This window comes from Phacochoerus africanus, chromosome 5 (genome assembly GCF_016906955.1).
Source record: "Phacochoerus africanus isolate WHEZ1 chromosome 5, ROS_Pafr_v1, whole genome shotgun sequence".
Lineage (NCBI taxonomy): Eukaryota > Metazoa > Chordata > Mammalia > Artiodactyla > Suidae > Phacochoerus > Phacochoerus africanus.
In genome coordinates this window covers 27,960,473-27,979,923 of record NC_062548.1, presented here as the reverse complement: position 1 = coordinate 27,979,923, position 19,451 = coordinate 27,960,473, and the positions used below count along the sequence as shown (strand labels likewise).

The window sequence follows — 19,451 nt, the reverse complement described above, 5'->3', positions numbered from 1 at the left end:
ATTTAAAGGCCAAAAGCATCCAATGGAAACCTACTGCCCTAGAGAACTATCAATTTCATATGAATGAAAATTCCAATTTGCCTTGCAGCTATTAGCAGGATGAATGTTATGTGCTGAATCAAACAGCATTGACACGTAGCTAGAAATAGCTGCTAGAAACATAATTAGAAACGCGAAGAAATACCACTGCAGAACTCAACACCTCTGCCTTTCATTGGGAGAAATGAAGTAATAATGATAATAATAGTAATAATAATAATAATGAAATAATAATAATGATGATGCAATTAGACGTCAGACTTTATGTCTTACAAAGGAGGCTTTTCTACAATCTCCAAATTTTCTTTAATGAACATGTATGACTTTATAGGAGTGGATAGTAAATATTAAGGGGGAAACTTTTTTTTTTGTTTGTCTCTTTAGGGCCGTGCACACGGCATATGGAGGTTCCCAGGCTAGGGGTCCAATCGGAGGGGGAAACTTTTATTTATTTATTTATTTTTATTTATTATTTTTGTCTTTTTGCTATTTCTTTGGGCCGCTTCCTCGGCATATGGAGGTTCCCAGGCTAGGGGTTGAATCGGAGCTGTAGCCGCCGGCCTACACCACAGCCAGAGCAGAGCAGGATCCAAGCCACATCTGCAACCTATACCACAGCTCACAGCAGCACCGGATCCTTCTCCCACTGAGTGAGGTCAGGGATCAAACCCGCAATCTCATGGTTCCTAGTCAGATTCATTAACCACTGAGCTACAAAGGAACTCCCTGGAGGGGGGAAACTTTTACATAGAACTGCCAGAAATAGGAGCAGATCATGCCCAGAGAGAAAGCCAGGAGTCTGGAATTTGCTCTTTCCTCTATAAAATGGGTCTTCCTTCTGCAGCTTCTCATTGGGGTCAAGGACTCCTTGAACTTCTGCTCCTCAGAGCAGCTCAGCGAAAGGTTTGGGGAGGCACAGAGCTGTGGGGCTTGTCTCCACCCTGCCCTCTTTGGTTTTAGGCGTTTGGCCTCATCAAGGGGGCCCGAGTCGGCATCCTCGTGGATGTGTCAGCCGTCAGCCGTGGCCCTCAGAAAGAGGAGTTCCAAAAGGACCTCCTGGTAAGTCTCTGGCACAAAGTCCCTGAAACCACCCCCACCGGCACACCCTCCCCTTGTAAGCTTGCTAACCGACTTTGTTGACAGCGAAGGCGAGAGAGTGTTTTGCAAAGCGCAATTCACACTTAATTAGCACCTACAGTTTAAAAAAAAAAAATATGTTGAGGTCTGGGAAACCCGGCCTCAGAGTCATTCTCTGTCTCAGTGTGAGCTTCTGGTATTCACACCATAGCAGCTCCTCTGAGCTTGACTTTGCTCCAGGGCTCGGGGTCCCTGGAAAGACAGCCTGGAGATGGCCATCAGTTGGGCTGACTCCAGCACAGCCCAGGCTTCTGGCCTTTTCCAGACAGAGGAACCATTCTGGTTGCTCTGGCAGGTCACTAACCGAGAAGCTAAGACTCCTATGATCAAATCCCAGGCCCCTCTGCCATTTCTGTGTGATGGTGTCACCTTATCTTTAAAGTGGGGAAGGAGTTCCCGTAGTGGCTCAGGGGTTAACGAACCCAACTAGGAACCATGAGGTTATGGGTTCAATCCTGGCCTTGCTCAGTGAGTTAAGGATCCAGCGTTGCCATGAGATGTGGTGTAGGTGGAAGACGCGGCCCGGATCCTGCGTTGCTGTGGCTGTGGTGTAGGCTGGCAGCTGTAGCTCCAACTGGACCCCTAGCCTGGGAACCTCCCTATGCTGCAGGTGTGGCCCTGAAAAGACAAAAGACAAAAAAATAAAAAATAAAAAAATAAAGTGGAGATGATAACAGTTGACACCCCAAGGATTTGCCAGGGGACAAAAGGGGTTCACGCAAGTGAAGTGGTGAGTGGAGCATGGAAAAAGGCCTCCGTGAAGTGCTTCTTTGGGGAAACTGTAGCGCTTTGAAGAGAACCTCAGCAGCCAAAACAAGGACCTTTTAGAGGGATCAACATGGGCCAGTCCTGTCCCCTGTTCCTGGTCTCAGCAGGTATTCAGGGTCCCCCTCATGACTGGTCCCCAGGGCCCTGGGTGGGCTGCTCCAGTACTAGCGAGAGCAATACTTGTGTTGGCTGTGGCAGTGAAGTTTCTAGCTGGCCGAGAAGGGGGAGGGATTCTCTTACTGTTGGATATTCACCAGGCTGAGCCAGGGAGCATCCAATAGGCTGGTGCTCCATCCATCTCTCCATCCCAGCTCACACATCCTGGACAGAAACCATGGTCCCGACCCGTGTCCTCTTCTTCCCTGGGTGCCACAGTTCAGCACCTAGGGTCCAACCCCAGAGCACATGGAGGTGGCTGCTCATCCCACCCACACCCATGGCCCAAGGGTCCCCTAAGGAGCTGCTTCAGGAGGGACGTGGGTCTGCAGTCAGGGATGGTGAGGGCACACACGCGCCTCAGCTGGCCCAGGGCCCGCCCTCACCAGGTACAGCCAGGGACAGGCTGCGATGAGAGCTAGGTTGTGCCTCCTGCACCCCGAGACTACATGGGCAGCAAGCAATTGCCCCCTTGGGGCCACTAAGCTGAGCCTCAAGCAACCGTGTTTCAGCACAGCTCACATCCGAGCCCAGAGGGCCAGCCGCGGTGTGAGAGGTCTGTGGCCCTGAGAGCCAGTGATGTCCTTTTGTCCACCAGAGCCTCATTGACGAGCAGCTGAGCCACAAGGAGAAGCTGTATATCCTGTCTTTCGGCACCACCACCAGCGCCCTCTGGCCCGACCCCGTGGACGTCAGCGCCTCCACGTGAGTGATTGCCCAGCCTTGGCCCGGGTGTTTATCTGGTCATTTTCCTCCATGACAGGGTCTTTATTGCACGATTAAAGTGCAAACCCAAGGGAGTTCCCGGCGTGATGCAGCAGAAAAGAATCCAACTAGGAACCATGAGGTTGCAGGTTCGATCCCTGGCCTCGCTTAGTGGGTGAAGGATCCGGCGTTGCCAGGAGCTGTGGTGTAGGTTGCAGAAGTGGCTGGGATCTGGCGTTGCTGTGGCTGTGGGGCAGGCTGGTAGCTGTAGCTTTGATTTGACCCCTAGCCTGGGAACCTCCATGTGCCCCGGGTGCAGCCCTAAAAAGCAATAAATAAATAAAGTGCAAACCCAAGGCCCAACAGATCAGTGAGTACAAAGAGACGATTCACAAAAAGCAGAAACACAGGGAGCCAGTAACCTTTGGAAAAGTGGTCAACCTCACAAACACCACAAAAGGTAAAGACCAGGCATCATTTTTTTTTTTTTTTTGGTCTTTTTGCCATTTCTTGGGCCGCTCTCGCGGCATATGGAGGTTCCCAGGCTAGGGGTCGAATCGGAGCTGTAGCCGCCGGCCTACACCAGAGCCACAGCAACGCCGGATCCAAGCCGCGTCTGGGACCTACACCACAGCTCACGGCAATGCCAGATCGTTAACCCACTGAGCGAGGGCAGGAATCGAACCCACAACCTCATGGTTCCTAGTCGGATTCGTTAACCACTGAGCCATGACGGGAACTCCAGGCATCATTTTTTTACCCAGAAAACTAGTACAGATAGTTTTATTATTATGAAATTGTTCATTTTCAAAAATTCAAGCAGCATGAAAGGATAAATAATAGCACATGAGTGTCCCTCTGCCCCTAGCTCCCCTCTCAGCTCCCAATAACAGTTTCTTCTACTTCCAGTCTTTGCACCGACCTGCATCTGTGTGTTTATCATCTTTTATTTAAACATAATCAGGAGCGTATTACACTGTTCTGCATCTTGACTTTGCTACTCATCTTCTTGTTTAAAAAGTTAAAGAATTTTTTTTTTTTTGTCTTTTTGCCATTTCTTGGGCCGTTCCCATGGCACATGGAGGTTCCCAGGCTAGGGGTCTAATTGGAGCTGCAGCCGCCGGAATACGCCAGAGCCACAGCAACTCGGGATCCGAGCCTCGTCTGCCACCTATACCACAGCTCACGGCAATGCCAGCTCCTTAACCCACTGAGCAAGGCCAGGGATTGAACCCGAAACCTCGTGGTTCCTGGTCGGATTCAGTAACCACTGAGCCACAATGGGAACTCCAAAAATTAAAGAATTTTTTATTTAAAGTATAATTGATTTACAGTGTTGTACCAATTTCTGCTGTATAGCAAAGTGACCCAGTCATACATATGTATATATGTTCTTTTTCTCATATTATCTTTCATTATGTTCTATCCCAAGAGACTGGATATAGTTCCCTGTGCTACACAGCAGGACCTCATTGCTTATTCTTTCTAAATGTAGTAGTTTGCATTTACTAACCCCAAACTCCCCGTCCATCCCACTCCCTCCCCCTTCCACTCCCCCTCCCCCTTGGCAACCATAAGTCTGTTCGTGTCCGTGAGGCTGTTTCTGTTCTGTAGATAGGTTCGTTTGTGCCATATTTTAGATTCCACATAGAAGGGATATCATATGGTATTTGTCTTTCTCTTTCTGACTTACTTCACTTAGTATGAGAATCTTGACTTGTATCCCAGTTGCTACAAATGGCATTATTTTATTCTTTTTAATGACTGAGTAGTATTCCACTGTGTATATGTACCACAGCTTCTTCATCTATTTATCTGTAGATGGACATGTAGGTTGCTTCCATGTCTCAGCTATTGTGAATAGTATGCAACTAATCTTGAATGTTATTTTCTCTCCGTACACAGAGATCTACCTCATTCTTTTTAATAGCTGCATAACATTCCACTGTATAGATATACTGTAATCTATTTAACTAGTTCCTTATATTGGGGAGTTTCTAGCTTGGAGGGTTTTTTTGGGAGGGTTATGGAAAAAGGGGGAAAGTAGGTAAGAATTTCTACTTAGGTAAGCAGACAGCTCTTTTCTAGGAAGGGAATAGCTACCATGTGTTAGATGCCATGCCTGGCACTTCACATGTACTTTTTTTTTTTTTTGGTCTTTTTGTCTTTTAGGGCCACACCCGAGGCACAGGTTCCCAGGCTAGGAGTCCAATTGGAACTGAAGCTGCCGGCCTACACTACAGCCACAGCAATGCCAGATCCAAGCCATGTCTGCAACCTACACCACAGCTCACGGCAACACCAGATCCTTAACCCACTGAGCAAGGCCAGATCTTTAACCCGCATCCTCATGGATCCTAGTCAGATTCATTAACCCACTGAGCCACGAAGGGAACTCCCAAGAGGAACTCCTCTTTGTGAATAGGTACAGAGTCTGATAGCTCAGGCTTTGAATTCTGGCTCTGCCAGTTACGGGGGATTTTGACAGGTTAACTCTCTCATTAGCAGAATGAGGCACGTATACCTTCTTCTCACGGAGTTATGGTGAAGATGACTGAAAAATAAGTGCTTGGCATGGGGCGGGTACTCAACGGCTAAGAGTGTTTTTTTGTTTTTGTTTTTTTACTGTGATTTCCATCTGATCTGTCAGAGTGGAGGTCTCCTTGAAACCTCTAGCCAAGAAATCCTCAGTACCAGTTATTCCTGGATTCCCTTGTGATTTTTTTTTTTCATATTCCTGTCACCTGGGCTTCTATTTACTCTGTGCCACCTGTACAATTACTGATTTTTTAAATACCAATGCTATATTTATTTTGAAGGAAACTATCAATACCATAATGGAGAAACCTGTGTCATTTGCCGTAATTAGAAAGTCACCATAAAAATAAATAGAATGGGAGTTCTCGTCATGGTTCAGAGGTAATGACACCGACTAGCATCCATGAGAACGAATGTTCAATCCCTGGCCTCGTTCAGTGGGTTAAGGATCCTGTGTCGCCGTGAGCTGTGGTGTAGGTCACAGATGTGACTCAGATCTGGCATTGCTGTGGCTGTGGGGTAGGCCAGCAGATGCAGCTCTGATTCAGCCCCCAGCCTGGGAACTTCCATATGCCGTAGGTGCAGCCCTAAAAAGAGAGAAAAATAAATAAATAAATAAATAGAATGAAAGCAGACAAAACAACATTTAACCCCAGCTGAAACCTATTGGTTAGAGAAGGCACCAGGCATGGCATTTGTTCTCTTTGTTCATTTTTTTATTTTTTGTCTCTTTTGCCATTTCTTAGGCCACTCCCACGGCATACGGAGGTTCCCAGGCTAGGGGTCGAATCAGAGCTGTAGCCGCCAGCTTAAGCCAGAGCCACAGAAACTCGGGATCCGAGCCTCGTCTGCGACCTACACCACAGCTCACGGCAATGCCAGATCGTTAACCCACTGAGCAAGGCCAGGTATCAAACCCACAACCTCATGGTTCCTAGTCGGATTCATTAACCACTGTGCCACGACGGGAACTCCTGTTCTCTATGTTTAAAAGGGAGATACAACAGGAGTTCCCTGGTGGCTCAGGGGGTTAAGGATCCAGCATTGTCACTGCTATGGGCTCTGGTTACAGCTGTGGCACGGGTTTGATCCCTGGTCCAGGAGCTTCTGCATGCCCTGGGCATGGCCGTAAATAAATAAGACAACAGTCATAATAATGAAGACAGACTTACTGGTAAAGGACTGAGTCTTTTTGAAGCATCAGACTGAAAGAGAAATGGATAGAGCAGAGCTTTCTCATCAGTGACACATGAGACACTTAACCAAGAAAACTCTGTGCTGAGTCGTTTTTCCTGTTGTGAATGGTGTGTACCCCAGTCCACATGGGATGTAGCCACGCAGCCTCACTGCCTTCTCTTGGAGGCCTCTGAGGGTTACGGGATTAACTCCATGCTTCATTCAGGCTGAAGTCTACCTCCCTAGAGAGCTAGAAGGAAAGGAGCTTAGCCCCAGACCCCCACATAGCAGAGTCGCTAGAAGCTCAAGTCCTAGAGTTACACCTGGTTTGCAGTCTCAGTGTTGCCTGTTGCTTAGAGCATCACCTTGGGCAGGTCCAAACTCTGAGCCTCAGTTTCCTCATCTGTAAAATGGGAATAAAGGGATCGCCTCAAAGAATTTTGTTTTTTTGTTTTTTTAGGGCTGCTCTCATGGCATATGGAGGTTCCCAAGCCAGGGGTCCAATCGGAGCTGTAGCCGCTGGCCTGTGCCAGAGCCACAGCAATGCTAGATCTGAGCCTACACCACAGCTCACGGCAATGCCAGATCCTTAACCCACTGAGTGAGGTCAGGGATCAAACCCACATCCTCATGGATGCTAGTCAGGTTTGTTAACTGCTGAGCCACGACGGGAACTCCAAAGAATGGAGGTTTTTTAAGGTTGATTAATTTTCTTTCTTTTTTTTTTTTGTCTTTTTGCCTTTTCCAGGGCCACACCTGCAGCATATGGAGGTTCCCAGGCTAGGGGTCTAATTGGAGCTACAGCTGCTGGCCTATGCCACAACCGTAGTAACATGGGATCCAAGCAGTGTCTTCAACCTATACCACAGCTCACAGCAATGCTGGATCCTTACTCCACTGGACAAGGCCAAGGATCGAACTTGCAACCTCATGGTTCCTAGTCGGTTTTGTTTCTGCTGCACCACGATGGGAACTCCAAGGTTGGTTAACCTCAACTGTGGATATCCTATACCTGGAGGCCTCTCTCCCTAGACACACTTCTCTGAGTCTTTCTTTTTTTAAACATGCTTGATCTTTCTTCCTTCCTTCCTTCCTTTCTTTCTTTTTCCCCCACACCCATAGCATATGGAAGTTCCCAGGACAGGGATCAAACCAGCCATGCCACAGAGGCACGCAGGATCATTAACCCACTGTGCCACAGTGGGAATTCTCCATCTCAAAGAATGACTGTCAAGCTGAAACAAGCTTGCATCTGTCCTGGGCCTGGCATCTCGTAAGAGTACCGTGATCCCCTCTAGCCTCCAGGAACTCAAGCTCTGGGTGAAGAAGCTACAACCTGATGGAGGCAGCAACCTGCTACAAGCCCTGAAGAAAATCTTTGCTCTGAAGGGACTGAATTCTCTGGTGACCATAATGGGAAGCTGGTAGGTCCCTTTTCCTAAGCAGATAACTGGGACATAGGAAAGGGGAACCAAACCATTGTTCGAGAAAAGACGGTCAAGCCTGACTCTCCACATACACTGGAGAGAAGGGCTGTGTTCACAGGCCATCTGTTCACAGATGCTGGCCCAGGGTGGCCAGGCCTCAGTCCACTCCGCCCTGCGTCTTACACAGGTGACCTGGGATGCAGGTGGTTGGTGAGATTTGGTAGGTATTCCTTGGGAGTTACCATTTTGCCGGGCATGGGTCTCATGGGGGGGTACCCGCTTCTCTTCTTCTGCCCAGCCCAGATCAGCCTTCCGAAATCCTGTCCGACTACATCCAACAGGCCACCGTGGGAAGGGACCTCATCACCCACATCATCACCTACAAATGCGATGATCAGGTGCCCCTTGTAAGTAGCCGAGATTCTCCAAGGCTCCCCTTGGATTGGCCGGAGTGAGCCGGGCCGGTCTTTGAGGCCCCCGGGCTGCAGACCAGGACACAGCCCTCCTGGTACCCCGTTCTCCCGTTGGTTAGTCGGGAAGCTTGGACAGTCGGGAGGCTCAGTCAGGGAAGAAGCTTGCAGAGGACTGGCACTGCCCTAGAGAGGGCTGACCCTGTCACCACCCCCGCAGGCTGTTCTGAAGAACCTCGCAGAAGCTCTTGGGGGCTGCTACCACTGCTATAGCCCAGAGACAGAGGTAAGCCCCTGGGCCAACACAATGCCCCCTCCTCCTGTCCCCATCTGCCTCCAGGGTTGTGCCCAGGGAATCTGGGCCAGACAGACTATGCTGTGTGTATTCTTGCTGCCTGCACCCCCAATGCAGCCAGCGTACCCAGGTAAAATCAGGTTAAAAGGAATATATGGGAAGAATAGGAACAGCGTGAGTCCCAAGGGAGCCTCCTATTGTGTGTATGATGAGTTGATTGCATACCGGTGAGCAGGTAGAAGCTTTTTATTTATCTGAGTTTTTCTGGCTTTACTGAGATGCAATTGACGCATAACATTGTGTGAATTTATACAACTTGCCATCTGGCCAACTCTTGGCACTTTTCACTACGTACAATGGTTTTAGGCATATCTTTGGGCTTCTCCACGTTAAAAGCTCTTGAAGGACAGAACTTTGGTCTGGTTTCTAGGCAACATGGAATAAGAGAAAGAGCTAGAGAAAAACCTGGGAGCAATGTTTTAATCTGCCATTTGCCAGCTGGGTCTACCTAGTGTTACATCTGTTTGCCTTCCCTTTTAGCATGTGGGCAGGTTTCCAATTGCTCTGAGCCTCGTTCCCTCATCTGTAAAATATTGGGATCCATTGTGAGACTATAACAAGTTAAACAACACGGAGTAGGAGTTCCCATCGAGGCACAGTGAAAACGAATCCAACTAGGAACCATAAGGTTCCGGGTTCGATCCCTGGCCTCACTCAGTGGGTTGGGGGAATCCAGCGTTGTCGAGAGCTGTGGTGTAGGTCGCAGACGTAGCTCGGATCTGGTGTTGCTGTGGCTGTGGTGGAGGCTGGCAGCTGGAGCTCCGATTCAGCTCCTATCCTGGGAACCTCCATGTGCCTCTGATGCGGCCCTAAAAAGCAAAAACAAAACAAAACAAAACACAGAGTAAAAGCTTAAAGCATACATACGTACTGCCAGTTTGTCACTTTAAATGTTTTCTCCAAGTATTTCAATGGCTGAACTGAAGAAACAGATTTATTTATGGCCCCATTAGGAAAAAAAAAAAAAACAAGATAAGCTTTGCTCATTTTGTACAGTGTTAATGAGGCATCTTTAAAGAAAATCCCAGGGAACTATGTAGTGTGCAGGAGATCCTATCCAGAAGGAAATGTTGAAACAAAACAGGAGCAAAAGACCCCCCCCCCCAAAAAAAAAAAAGGGAGTTCCCGTCGTGGCTCAGTGATTAACGAATCCGACTAGGAACCGTGAGGTTGCAGGTTCGATCCCTGGCCTTGCTCAGTGGGTTAATGATCCAGCATTGCCGTGAGCTGGGGTGTAGGTTGTAGGCGTGGCTCGGATCTGGCATGGCTGTGACTCTGGCGTAGGCCAGCAGCTACAGCTCCTATTAGACCCCTAGCCTGGGAACCTCTATATGCCGGGGGAGTGGCCCTAGAAAAGGCAAAAAGACAAAAACAAAACAAAACAAAACAGGAGCAGACAGTAACCCAGGAGAGTGGGATGGCCCTTGTAAACCTAGTGCTGTCTTCATCTGCACCAGATTTCACGCCAGCTTCTTTTGATTTACAAATGAATAAGCATTTTTCACCCCTCACCTGAAGCCCAGATTTCAGGTTTGAGAAACAAAACCAAATGGAACGTGAAAAATAAAGCAAGATATAGCCAAACACAGCGAGCTCTCTCTGAAGAAGTCTTTTAAAGCCTGGCCAGTAGAACCCTGAGTTTCCATCCAGTTGCTCCACCTCACTCCGCACCCACCAAAGCTCTGTCTCTCCCAGATGGACCTGTCCCTCAGAGACCCCGAGCAATCTATTCTCTTTTTTTTATTTTCAGGGCCACATCTGTGGCCTATGGACGTTCCTGGGCTAGGGGTCGAATCAGAGCTGCAGCTGCCGGCCTATGTCACAGCCACAGCCACACAAGATCCAGCAGCATCTTGCAACAATGCCACATCCTTAACCCATGGAGCAAGGCCAGAGATGGAAGCCGCATCCTCATGGACACCATGTCGGGTTCTTAAGCCACTGAGCCACAATGGGAACTCTCTTGTTTGTTTCTTCACATTTTTTTTTTTGTCTTTTTGTCTTTTGTCTTTTGTTGTTGTTGTTGTTGCTATTTCTTGGGCCGCTCCCGCGGCATATGGAGGTTCCCAGGCTAGGGGTTGAATCGGAGCTGTAGCCACCGGCCTACGCCAGAGCCACAGCAACGCGGGATTCGAGCCGCGTCTGCAACCTACACCACAGCTCACGGCAACGCCGGATCCTTAACCCACTGAGCAAGGGCAGGGACCGAACCCGCAACCTCATGGTTCCTAGTCGGATTCGTTAACCACTGCGCCACAACGGGAACTACTGTTTCTTCACATTTTTAAGGTTAGACAGACTTCAGTTGTTTCAAAGACTGCAGGCCAGGAGTTCCCATCATGGCTCAGCAGAAACAAATCTGACTAGCATCCATGAGGACACACGTTTGATCCCCAGCCTCGCTCAGTGGGTTAAGGATCCCGTGTTGCCATGAGCTGTGGTATAGGTCACAGACTCGGATCCTGCGTTGCTGTGGCCATGGTGTCAGCCGGCTGCTGTAGCTCTGATTGGACCCCTAGCCTGGGAACCTCCATATACAGTGCAAGCCCTAAAAAGACTAAATAAATAAATAAGACTGCAGGCCAGTACTGTGAAATGTAACACATGATGTTCCCAGGCTCTCTCCTGCACGTAGACCCCTGTTTGTAAGGTCTGCTTTGAAGAGTCTGCCACTCCCCTTAGGGATTGATGTGTGTGCCTGTCCTTTCCCGCCTTGGCCACTGCTGGTAGCCAGGTGACTTCTGAATGACTGATTGCACCCCCTCACACACAGGTCTGCAGCAGCCAGGAGGTGGATGCGCTCTTGGCAGAAATCCGGAAGGCCCAGAGCCTTCAGGGCCATGTCCAAGCTCTGCATCAGAGCCCCTCCTGCGAGGAGCCCACAGGTGCAATGCAGGAGGTAGGTGGTCAGAATCCCAGGCTCGGATCTTCTAGGGGCACCCAGCTGGCCTCTCTGTGCTCTCCTGTCTCACCTCTCACTCAAGGGCACAGCTGCCAGGCCACCCCAGCCCTACCCCACACCACCCACCCTCCTATTTGGAAAGTGGAAGAAGGTGAGACCCCATCCCCCGATGCCCCCACAGCTCTGAGTTGCCCTGGCCTCCCGTTGTGCCAGAAAGATCCTGGTAGATTTTCTTTCTTTCTTTTCTTTTTTTTTTCTTTTTAATTAAAGTATAGTTGATTTACAATGTTGTGCCAATTTCTGCTGCACAGCAAAATGACTCAGTCATACGTGTATATACATCCTTTTTTTTTTTTGTCTTTTGTCTTTCTTTTAGGGCCTCACCTGTGGCATATGGAGGTTCCCAGGCTAGGGGTCTAATCAGAGCTGTTGCTGCCGGCCTACACCAGAGTCACAGCAATGCCAGGTCCGAGCTGTGTCTTCGACCTACAGCACAGCTCTTGGCAACCCACTGAGTGAGGCCAGGGATCGAACCTGCATCCTCATGGATGCTAGTAAGATTCAATTCTGCTGAGCTACGATGGGAATTCCGTGTGCCATAATTTAGGTTCTACATAGAAATTACAACATATGGTATTTGTCTTTCTCTTTCTGACTTATTTCACTTAGTAGGATAATCTCTAGTCGTATTCATGTTGCTACAAATGGCATTATTTCATTCTTTTTTACAGCTGAGTAGTATTCCATTGTGTACCACATCTTCTTAATTCATTCATCTGTCAATGGGCATTTAGTTGCTTCCATGTCTTGGCTATTGTGAACAGTGCTGCTATGAACATAGGGGTACATTATCCTTTTGAATGAAAGTTTTGTTCAGATATATGGCCAGGAGTTGGATTGCTGGATCATATGGTAGTTCTATATTTAGTTTTCTGAGGATCCTCCATACTGTTTTTCATAGTGACTGTACCAATTTACATGCCCACCAACAGTGTAGGAGGGTTCCCTTTCTCCACACCCTCTCCAGCATTTGTTATTTGTTGACTTGTTCATGATGGGCCATTCTGATCAGTGTCAGGTGGTATCTCATTGTAGTTTTGATTTGAATTTCTCTAATAATTAATGATGTTGAGCATCTTTTCATGTGCCTACTCTTCATCTGTATGTCTTCTTTGGAGCAATGTCTATTTAGGTCTTCCGCCCATTTTTCTTTTTTCTTTCTTTCTTTTTTTTTTTTTTTTTTTTTTTAAGGGCTGCACCGAGGCATATGGAGGTTCCCAGGCTGGGGTCCAATCTGAGCTACAGTTACTGGCCTACACCACAGCCACAGCAATGCCAGATCCAAGCCATGTCTGCGACCTACACCACAGCTCATGGCCACACCAGATCCTTAGCCCACTGAACAAGGCCAGGGATTGAACTGGCAACCTCATGGTTCCTAGTCAGATTCGTTTCTGCTGTGCCACGACGGGAACTCCCCTGTCCATTTTCAATTGGATTGTTGTTTTTGTGTGTGTTTTTTTAAGTGACACTCATGTATAGCAAATTTATGAAGGTGTTGCTCAAATGTCCACAGTTTGGGAAGTGCTGTTCTCTGTTTTCCTCATACTTTTTTTTTTGTTTTTTGTTTCGTTTTGTCTTTTTGCCATTTTTTGGGCCACTCCTGCAGCATATGGAGGTTCCCAGGCTAAGGGTCCAATTGGAGCTGCAGCCATCGGCCTACACCACAGGCACAGCAATGCGGGATCCAAGTCACATCTGCAACCTACACCACAGCTCATGGCCACACTGGATCCTTAACCCACTGAGCAAGGCCAGGGATTGAACCTGCAACCTCATGGTTCCTAGTCGGATTCGTTAACCACTGTGCCATGACGGGAACTCCTGTTTTCCTCATACTTGATCTATGTGATTTAACTTCTCAGAACCTGAAGTTTTCAGTTGTAAAAGTGGGCAAGGGAGTCTGGGCTGCTTCAGGGTTCTATAAGTGATTTGGTGTAGGAGTTACTTTTTAGTTCCCAGGAGCCTTATGTTTTGGGTCACAGAGGGGCCACCTGACATCTTGGAGTCCATGGTGTTGCTCTTAATGATAAGAGGGGGAAGGGGTTGGAGTTCCCATCGTGGTGCAGTGGAAATGAATCCGACTGAGAACCACGAGGTTGCGGGTTCAATCCCTGGCCTCACTCAATGGGTTAAGGATCCAGCATTGCCGTGAGCTGTGGTGTCAGTACAGACACGGCTCGGTTCCTGCCTTGCTGTGGCTCTGGTGCAGGCCGGCAGCTGTAGTTCTGATTCAACCCCTAGCCTGGGACCCTTCATATGCTGCAAGTGCGGCCCTAAAAAAAGACAAAAGACAAAAAAAAAGTGAGGAGGGGTGAGGAGGATGGATAAATGAAAGAAGACATCAGTTGCTGGAGACATCTCTCTTCTGAAAATTCCAGAAATCTCCAGAGAAGGCCATAGGGATGATGGGAGGGAAAGGCAGACTGCCTTTAATTTGCCAGGTAATGTTTTTAAGATGTTCCCCTGGGTGGGGAAGACTGTGAACTTTCCAGCCCTAAAATATGATCATGTAATGATGATTTTTCATTTTCAATTTAGATTTCCAGGGAGTTCCCATCGTGGCGCAGTGGTTAATGAATCGGACTAGGAACCAGGAGGTTGCGGGTTCAATCCCTGGCCCCGCTCAGTGGGTTAAGGATCCGGCATTGCCATGAGCTGTGGTGTAGGTCGCAGACATGGCTTGGATCTGGTGTGGCTGTGGCTGTGGTGTAGGCCGGCAGCTGTAGCTCCAATTAGACCCCTAGCCTGGGAACCTCCAGATGCCATGGGTGCGGCCCTAGAAAAGAAAAAAAAAAAAAAAGGAAGAAAAAGCTATAAAACGTGCAAAATGTAAAGGAAAAGATGGTAACTTTGTCTACATTAAAAATGAAAAATTTTTTTAAAATTTAGATTTCCACAGAGATTGCAAAAAGGCCTCTCATGAGTCTTCTGCCTAAACCCCCGAAGCATGAAGACCCCCTCACGATTGCGTTCCCAGACTTGGACAAGACTTCTGCAGAGTGGCTAAAGACCAATAGCCTAAAAGGTAAATCCCCAAAGAAGGCAGAATCCCGAGCTCGGGTGACTGACCAAAAGGCACAAATCCTCGGGGGCCGCATGAGGAGGGCCTCAAACCCACTGCTTATTTTTACAGCCAAGAAGCTAAGCCTTTATCAGGTTCTGGCACCCAATGCTTTCTCTCCAGTGGAGGAATTCGTGCCTATTCTTCAGAAAACAGTATCATCCACTATCCACGAGGTAACCTAGACTCAGCATCCTGCCCAGTCTTTCAGGGCATTTCCTTTCTGAAATGTTCAGGAAATAAAAGGGGCCTGAGGGCCTGGGGTGGGATGCTGGCTTTCCAAGCAGGACTCTAGAACTCTCATCACATCTACTCTAACTACTGTTTGTCTTTTTTTAGGGCCACATCTATGGCATATGGAGGTTCCCAGGCTAGGGGTCCAGTCGGAGCTACAGCTGCTGGCCTACGCCACAGCCACAGCAATTCGGAATCCTTAACCCACTGAGCAAGGCCAGAGATCAAACCTGCATCCTCATGGATGCTCATCAGATTTGTTTCTGCTGAGCCACGACGGGAACTCCTAACTCTTGTTTTTCCAAGACATGAGAATGAAACTTGGGAAACTGGGGTAAGAGGGAGCAGGCTGGGCCCCGCACCTCATCCATGAAGGTTTTCTTCCATTCCACTCAGAACACACTCTCTCTGTGGCCTCATCGTACCTCGTATGGACCTCTGCTGTGCTCCCATGACATGCTATTTTTTTTTTTATTTCTTAATTTTTTTTATTTGTTACCTGTCCAATCCCCACCAGAGAGAGCCCTTTAAAAGAAAAAACTCTTGGAGTTCCCAGTGTGGCACAGTGGATTAAGAATCCAACTTCAGTGGCTTGGGTCACTGTGAAGGCGAGGGGCTGCTCCTCAGCCTGGTGCTGTGGTTTAAAGGATCTGGTGTTGCTGCAGCTGCGGCTCAGATTCAGTCCCTGATCTGGGAACGGGCAACGCTGCATCCTTAACCCACTGCACTGCCTGGGGATCAAACCTGCGTCCTCTGTGGATCCTAGTTGGGTTTGTTACCACTGAGCCCCAATGGAAATGCTTTGACATGGTGATGAAGGTGAAAAGATAGATGAGTGGATGGATATGTGAACAGACAGAAGGATGGATGACCGGATAGGATGGAGAAATGGAAGGAAGGAATAAGGGGTGAATAGAATGATCCGTGGAGTTCCCGTCGTGGCTCAGTGGTTAATAAATCCGACTAGGAACCATGAGGTTGCGGGTTCGATCCCTGGCCTCACTCAGTGGGTTAAGGATCTGGTATGGCCGTGAGCTGTGGTGCTCGTCACAGATCCCACGTTGCTGTGGCTCTGGCATAGGCTGGAGGCTACAGCTCTGATTAGACCCCTAGCCTGGGAACCTCCATATGCCGCGGGTGCGGCCCTAGAAAATACAAAAAAAAAGAAAAAAGAAAGATCCGTGGAAAGATGGAAGAAGGGAAGAAAAGGACGAGTGTGGGGATGTCTGATTCCAGCAGCCCAGGGGTGGCCGACTAAGTGGATGGCGTGATTGTTAGAGATACAGATATGACAGCTTGGTGGAGGACAAAAGAACAAAATGAACAGACCTGACTTTCAGAGTGTCTGCCAAGGCTTATCTGGGTTCCCAAACCTAAGAACCCATAGCTAGTACTTTTAAGGTCTCCAACTCAGCTATTACCAAACCGCCAACCATATCTTGTAATAAAGACTCTGATGTTCGGAAGAGCCTCCTGAGAAGGGAGCTGCCTTGCCATCAGGCACATTTTATTCAGGGGACCGTATCCTGAAGGCCCTTGCCTGCCAGCTCTGGACAAGGCAAGGGCCTGGCTGGGTAGGTGGGGAAGGGGCCTGACCTGCCCCCAGATGTGCCACGGGCCCATTTCCCTCTATTGCCTCTGATTTGGAGAGCCTAGTGCTCAATTTACTTATTTACTTATTTTTATATAATGATTTTTATTTTTTTCCATGAGAGCTGGTTTACAGTATTCTGTCAATTTTTTTTTATTTTTTTATTTTTTGTCTTTTGTCTTTATAGGGCCGCACCTGCAGCACATGGAGGTTCCCAGGCTAGGGGTCTAATCGGAGCTACAGCTACTGGCCTACGCCAGAGCCACAGCAATGCCAGATTCTAGCTGCATCTGCGACCTACACCACAGCTCACAGCAACACTGGCTCCTTAACCCGCTGAGCGAGGCCAGGGATCGAACCCGCAACCTCATGCATGGTTCCTAGTCGGATTCGTTTCTGCTGCACCACGATGGGAACTCCTCAGTTTTCTACTGCTCAGCATGGTGACCCAGTTATACAAACATGTATACATTCTTTTTTCTCACATTATCAGTCTCCATCATAAGTGACTAGATGTAGTTCCCAGTGCTACACAGCAGGATCTCATTGCTTATCCATTGCAAAGGCAATAGTCTGCATCTATGAACCCCAAGCTTCCAATCCATCCAACTCCCTCCCCCTGCCCCTTGGCAACCACAAGTCTGTTCTCCAAGTCCATGATTTTCTTTTCTGTGAAAAGGTTCATTTGTGCTGTATATTAGATACCAGATATGAGTGATATCATATGGTATCTGTCTTTCTCTTTCTGACGTACTTCACTCAGTATGAGAGCCTCTAGTTCCATCCATGTTGCTGCAAATGGCATTATTTTGTTCTTTTTTATGGCCGAGTAGTATTCCATTGTTTACATGCACCACATCTTCCTAATCCAATCCTTTGTCATGGACATTTAGGTTGTTTCCATGTCTTGGCTATTGTGAATAGTCCCCAGCTCAACTTAAACTTAAAATTCTTCCCCACCTGAGCTTCTGTTCACCCTTTCCCCTCCTGGCCACACTTGAGGGCAGAAGGCAATGGTGCAGTTTGAATGGCATGACGGGACAGTGAAGAATATCCACGTGGACCTGCCTTTCCTGTACGAGTATCAGGTCAGTGGCAGCTGCAGGGAGGGGACGGGGCGGGGGGGGGGGGGGGGGGGGAAAGGCAGCATGCAATGTGGAGACCCCAGGCCCCTGACTGCACTCCTGCTTGTACACAGAGACTGTGCTCCACCCACAGGCCCCTCCGGAGCTTTCTCTACCTCCTCCCCAAGCAGGGGCCTGGATGCCTCAAACCCCAGCCTCTAATCTTTTGGGTCAAGTTCACCTCCTCCCCATTCGAGGCAATGACATACTTTGACTCTTCCCTTCCTGGTCTTGTGGCAGATGCATCCATGCTTTAGTGGAATGTTTGTACCCGCTGCCTTGAAACACCATTTTCAGAAGCCAAGTTGGGGAGTTCCTGTTGGGGCTCACCTGGTTAAGAACCCAACATACGTGTCCATGAGGATTCGAGTTCGATCCCCAGCCTCGCTCGGGTTAGGGATCCGGCAATGCTGCAAGCTGTGGCATAGGTCACAGAGGCAGCTCGGATCTGGTATGGCTGTGGCTGTGGCATAGGCCAGCAACTGCAGCTCCTGTTCAACCCCTAGCCTGGGAATTTCCATATGCTGCAGGTGGGGCCCAGGCTTAAAAAGAAAAAAAAAAAAAAAAAGAGGAAGAAACCAGGTGGGATCCATCCCTCTCCCCATACACCCCTTAATCCGCCATCCTCTGCTCAGTCACTCACTGTGTGGGGCCCATGAGTTTGCAGAAACAGCTCAGCAGAGCCATGCGGATGTATGAGAGACGGATTGAGTGGCTCTCCCTGGCCAGCAGAAGAATCTGGGGCACCGTCTGTGAAAAAAGGTACCTTCCCCCAAGTAGTGTTCTTGTCCTTCGTGGGTCTTGTGTGTGACACAGCAGTCATCCAGTTCATGAGTTCCTGTTGGTAGCATGAGAAACCATCATTTAGGTTAAGTAATCACTCAGCAGAACCCCTGGAGGAAAAAGTCGCCACCATCACCCTGAATATCAATAGTAGCATCACTCTGTGACTCAGGATTCTTACTATTAAAAAGCAACAGAAACAGGAGTTCCCATCGTGGTGCAGTGGTTAACGAATCCAACTAAGAACCATGAGGTTGCGGATTCGGTCCCTGGCATTGCTCAGTGGGTTAAAGGATCCAGCGTTGCCGTGAGCTGTGGTGTAGGTTGCAGACACGGCTTGGATCTCCCATTGCTGTGGCTCTGGCATAGGCTGGTGGCTACAGCTCCGATTGGACCCCTAGCCTGGGAACCTCCATATGCCGCAGGAGCCGCCCAAGAAATGGCAAAAAGACCAAAAAAAAAAAAAAAAGCAACAGAAACAAAGTACAAACTGCCTTACACAAATCAGGGGAGTCTGGTTAAGGCAACTGAAAATTCTAGAGTCGATTCGATAGGTGGCTTCAGGTATGGCTTGATCCAGAGGTTCATGCATGTCAGGAATCTCTCTCCTTCCCTTAGCTCTGTTTTTCTTCTCTGTTGGCTTTGTTTTCAGGCCAGCTTATCCTTCCAGGTGACAAGACAGCCACCCAAAGCTCCTAACTTACTTTTTGCCAGGTTAGCACTCCTGGGGCAGGGGGAGCGGGCCCATGCACGAGCAATAGCCCACTTAGGCCAGGAGGGTTTGATATTCTGATTGCCTGGGCTCAAATGGCCACTCTTAAAGCTTAAAGCTCCACCCAACTCAAACGGACTGTTCTTGCTGGGGCACAGGAGGATTGGCAGCGTCTCTGTATCACCGGGACACAGGTTTGACCCCTTGGCTGGCACACTGGGTTAAAGGATCTGGCATTGCTGCAGCGGCGAAGATCACAACTGTGACTCA

At 48.6% G+C, this 19,451-nt stretch overlaps 1 protein-coding gene across 3 annotated transcripts in view; it reads left to right on the top strand.

The window, feature by feature from the left end:
* The window catches only part of VWA3A (von Willebrand factor A domain containing 3A), a 68,940-nt gene that overhangs the window by 16,393 nt on the left and 33,096 nt on the right, over positions 1 to 19,451 (top strand). For 2 of the 3 annotated variants that reach the window (XM_047780336.1, XM_047780334.1), the window contains exons 8-17: positions 1,000 to 1,098; positions 2,699 to 2,805; positions 7,818 to 7,943; positions 8,245 to 8,353; positions 8,577 to 8,642; positions 11,485 to 11,610; positions 14,566 to 14,701; positions 14,810 to 14,913; positions 17,570 to 17,650; positions 18,354 to 18,448. In XM_047780336.1, the coding sequence (XP_047636292.1) occupies positions 1,000 to 1,098; positions 2,699 to 2,805; positions 7,818 to 7,943; positions 8,245 to 8,353; positions 8,577 to 8,642; positions 11,485 to 11,610; positions 14,566 to 14,701; positions 14,810 to 14,913; positions 17,570 to 17,650; positions 18,354 to 18,448 (1,049 nt within the window). The remainder of the gene's footprint in view (positions 1 to 999; positions 1,099 to 2,698; positions 2,806 to 7,817; positions 7,944 to 8,244; positions 8,354 to 8,576; positions 8,643 to 11,484; positions 11,611 to 14,565; positions 14,702 to 14,809; positions 14,914 to 17,569; positions 17,651 to 18,353; positions 18,449 to 19,451) is intronic. The other variant, XM_047780335.1, reaches the window with a different exon arrangement.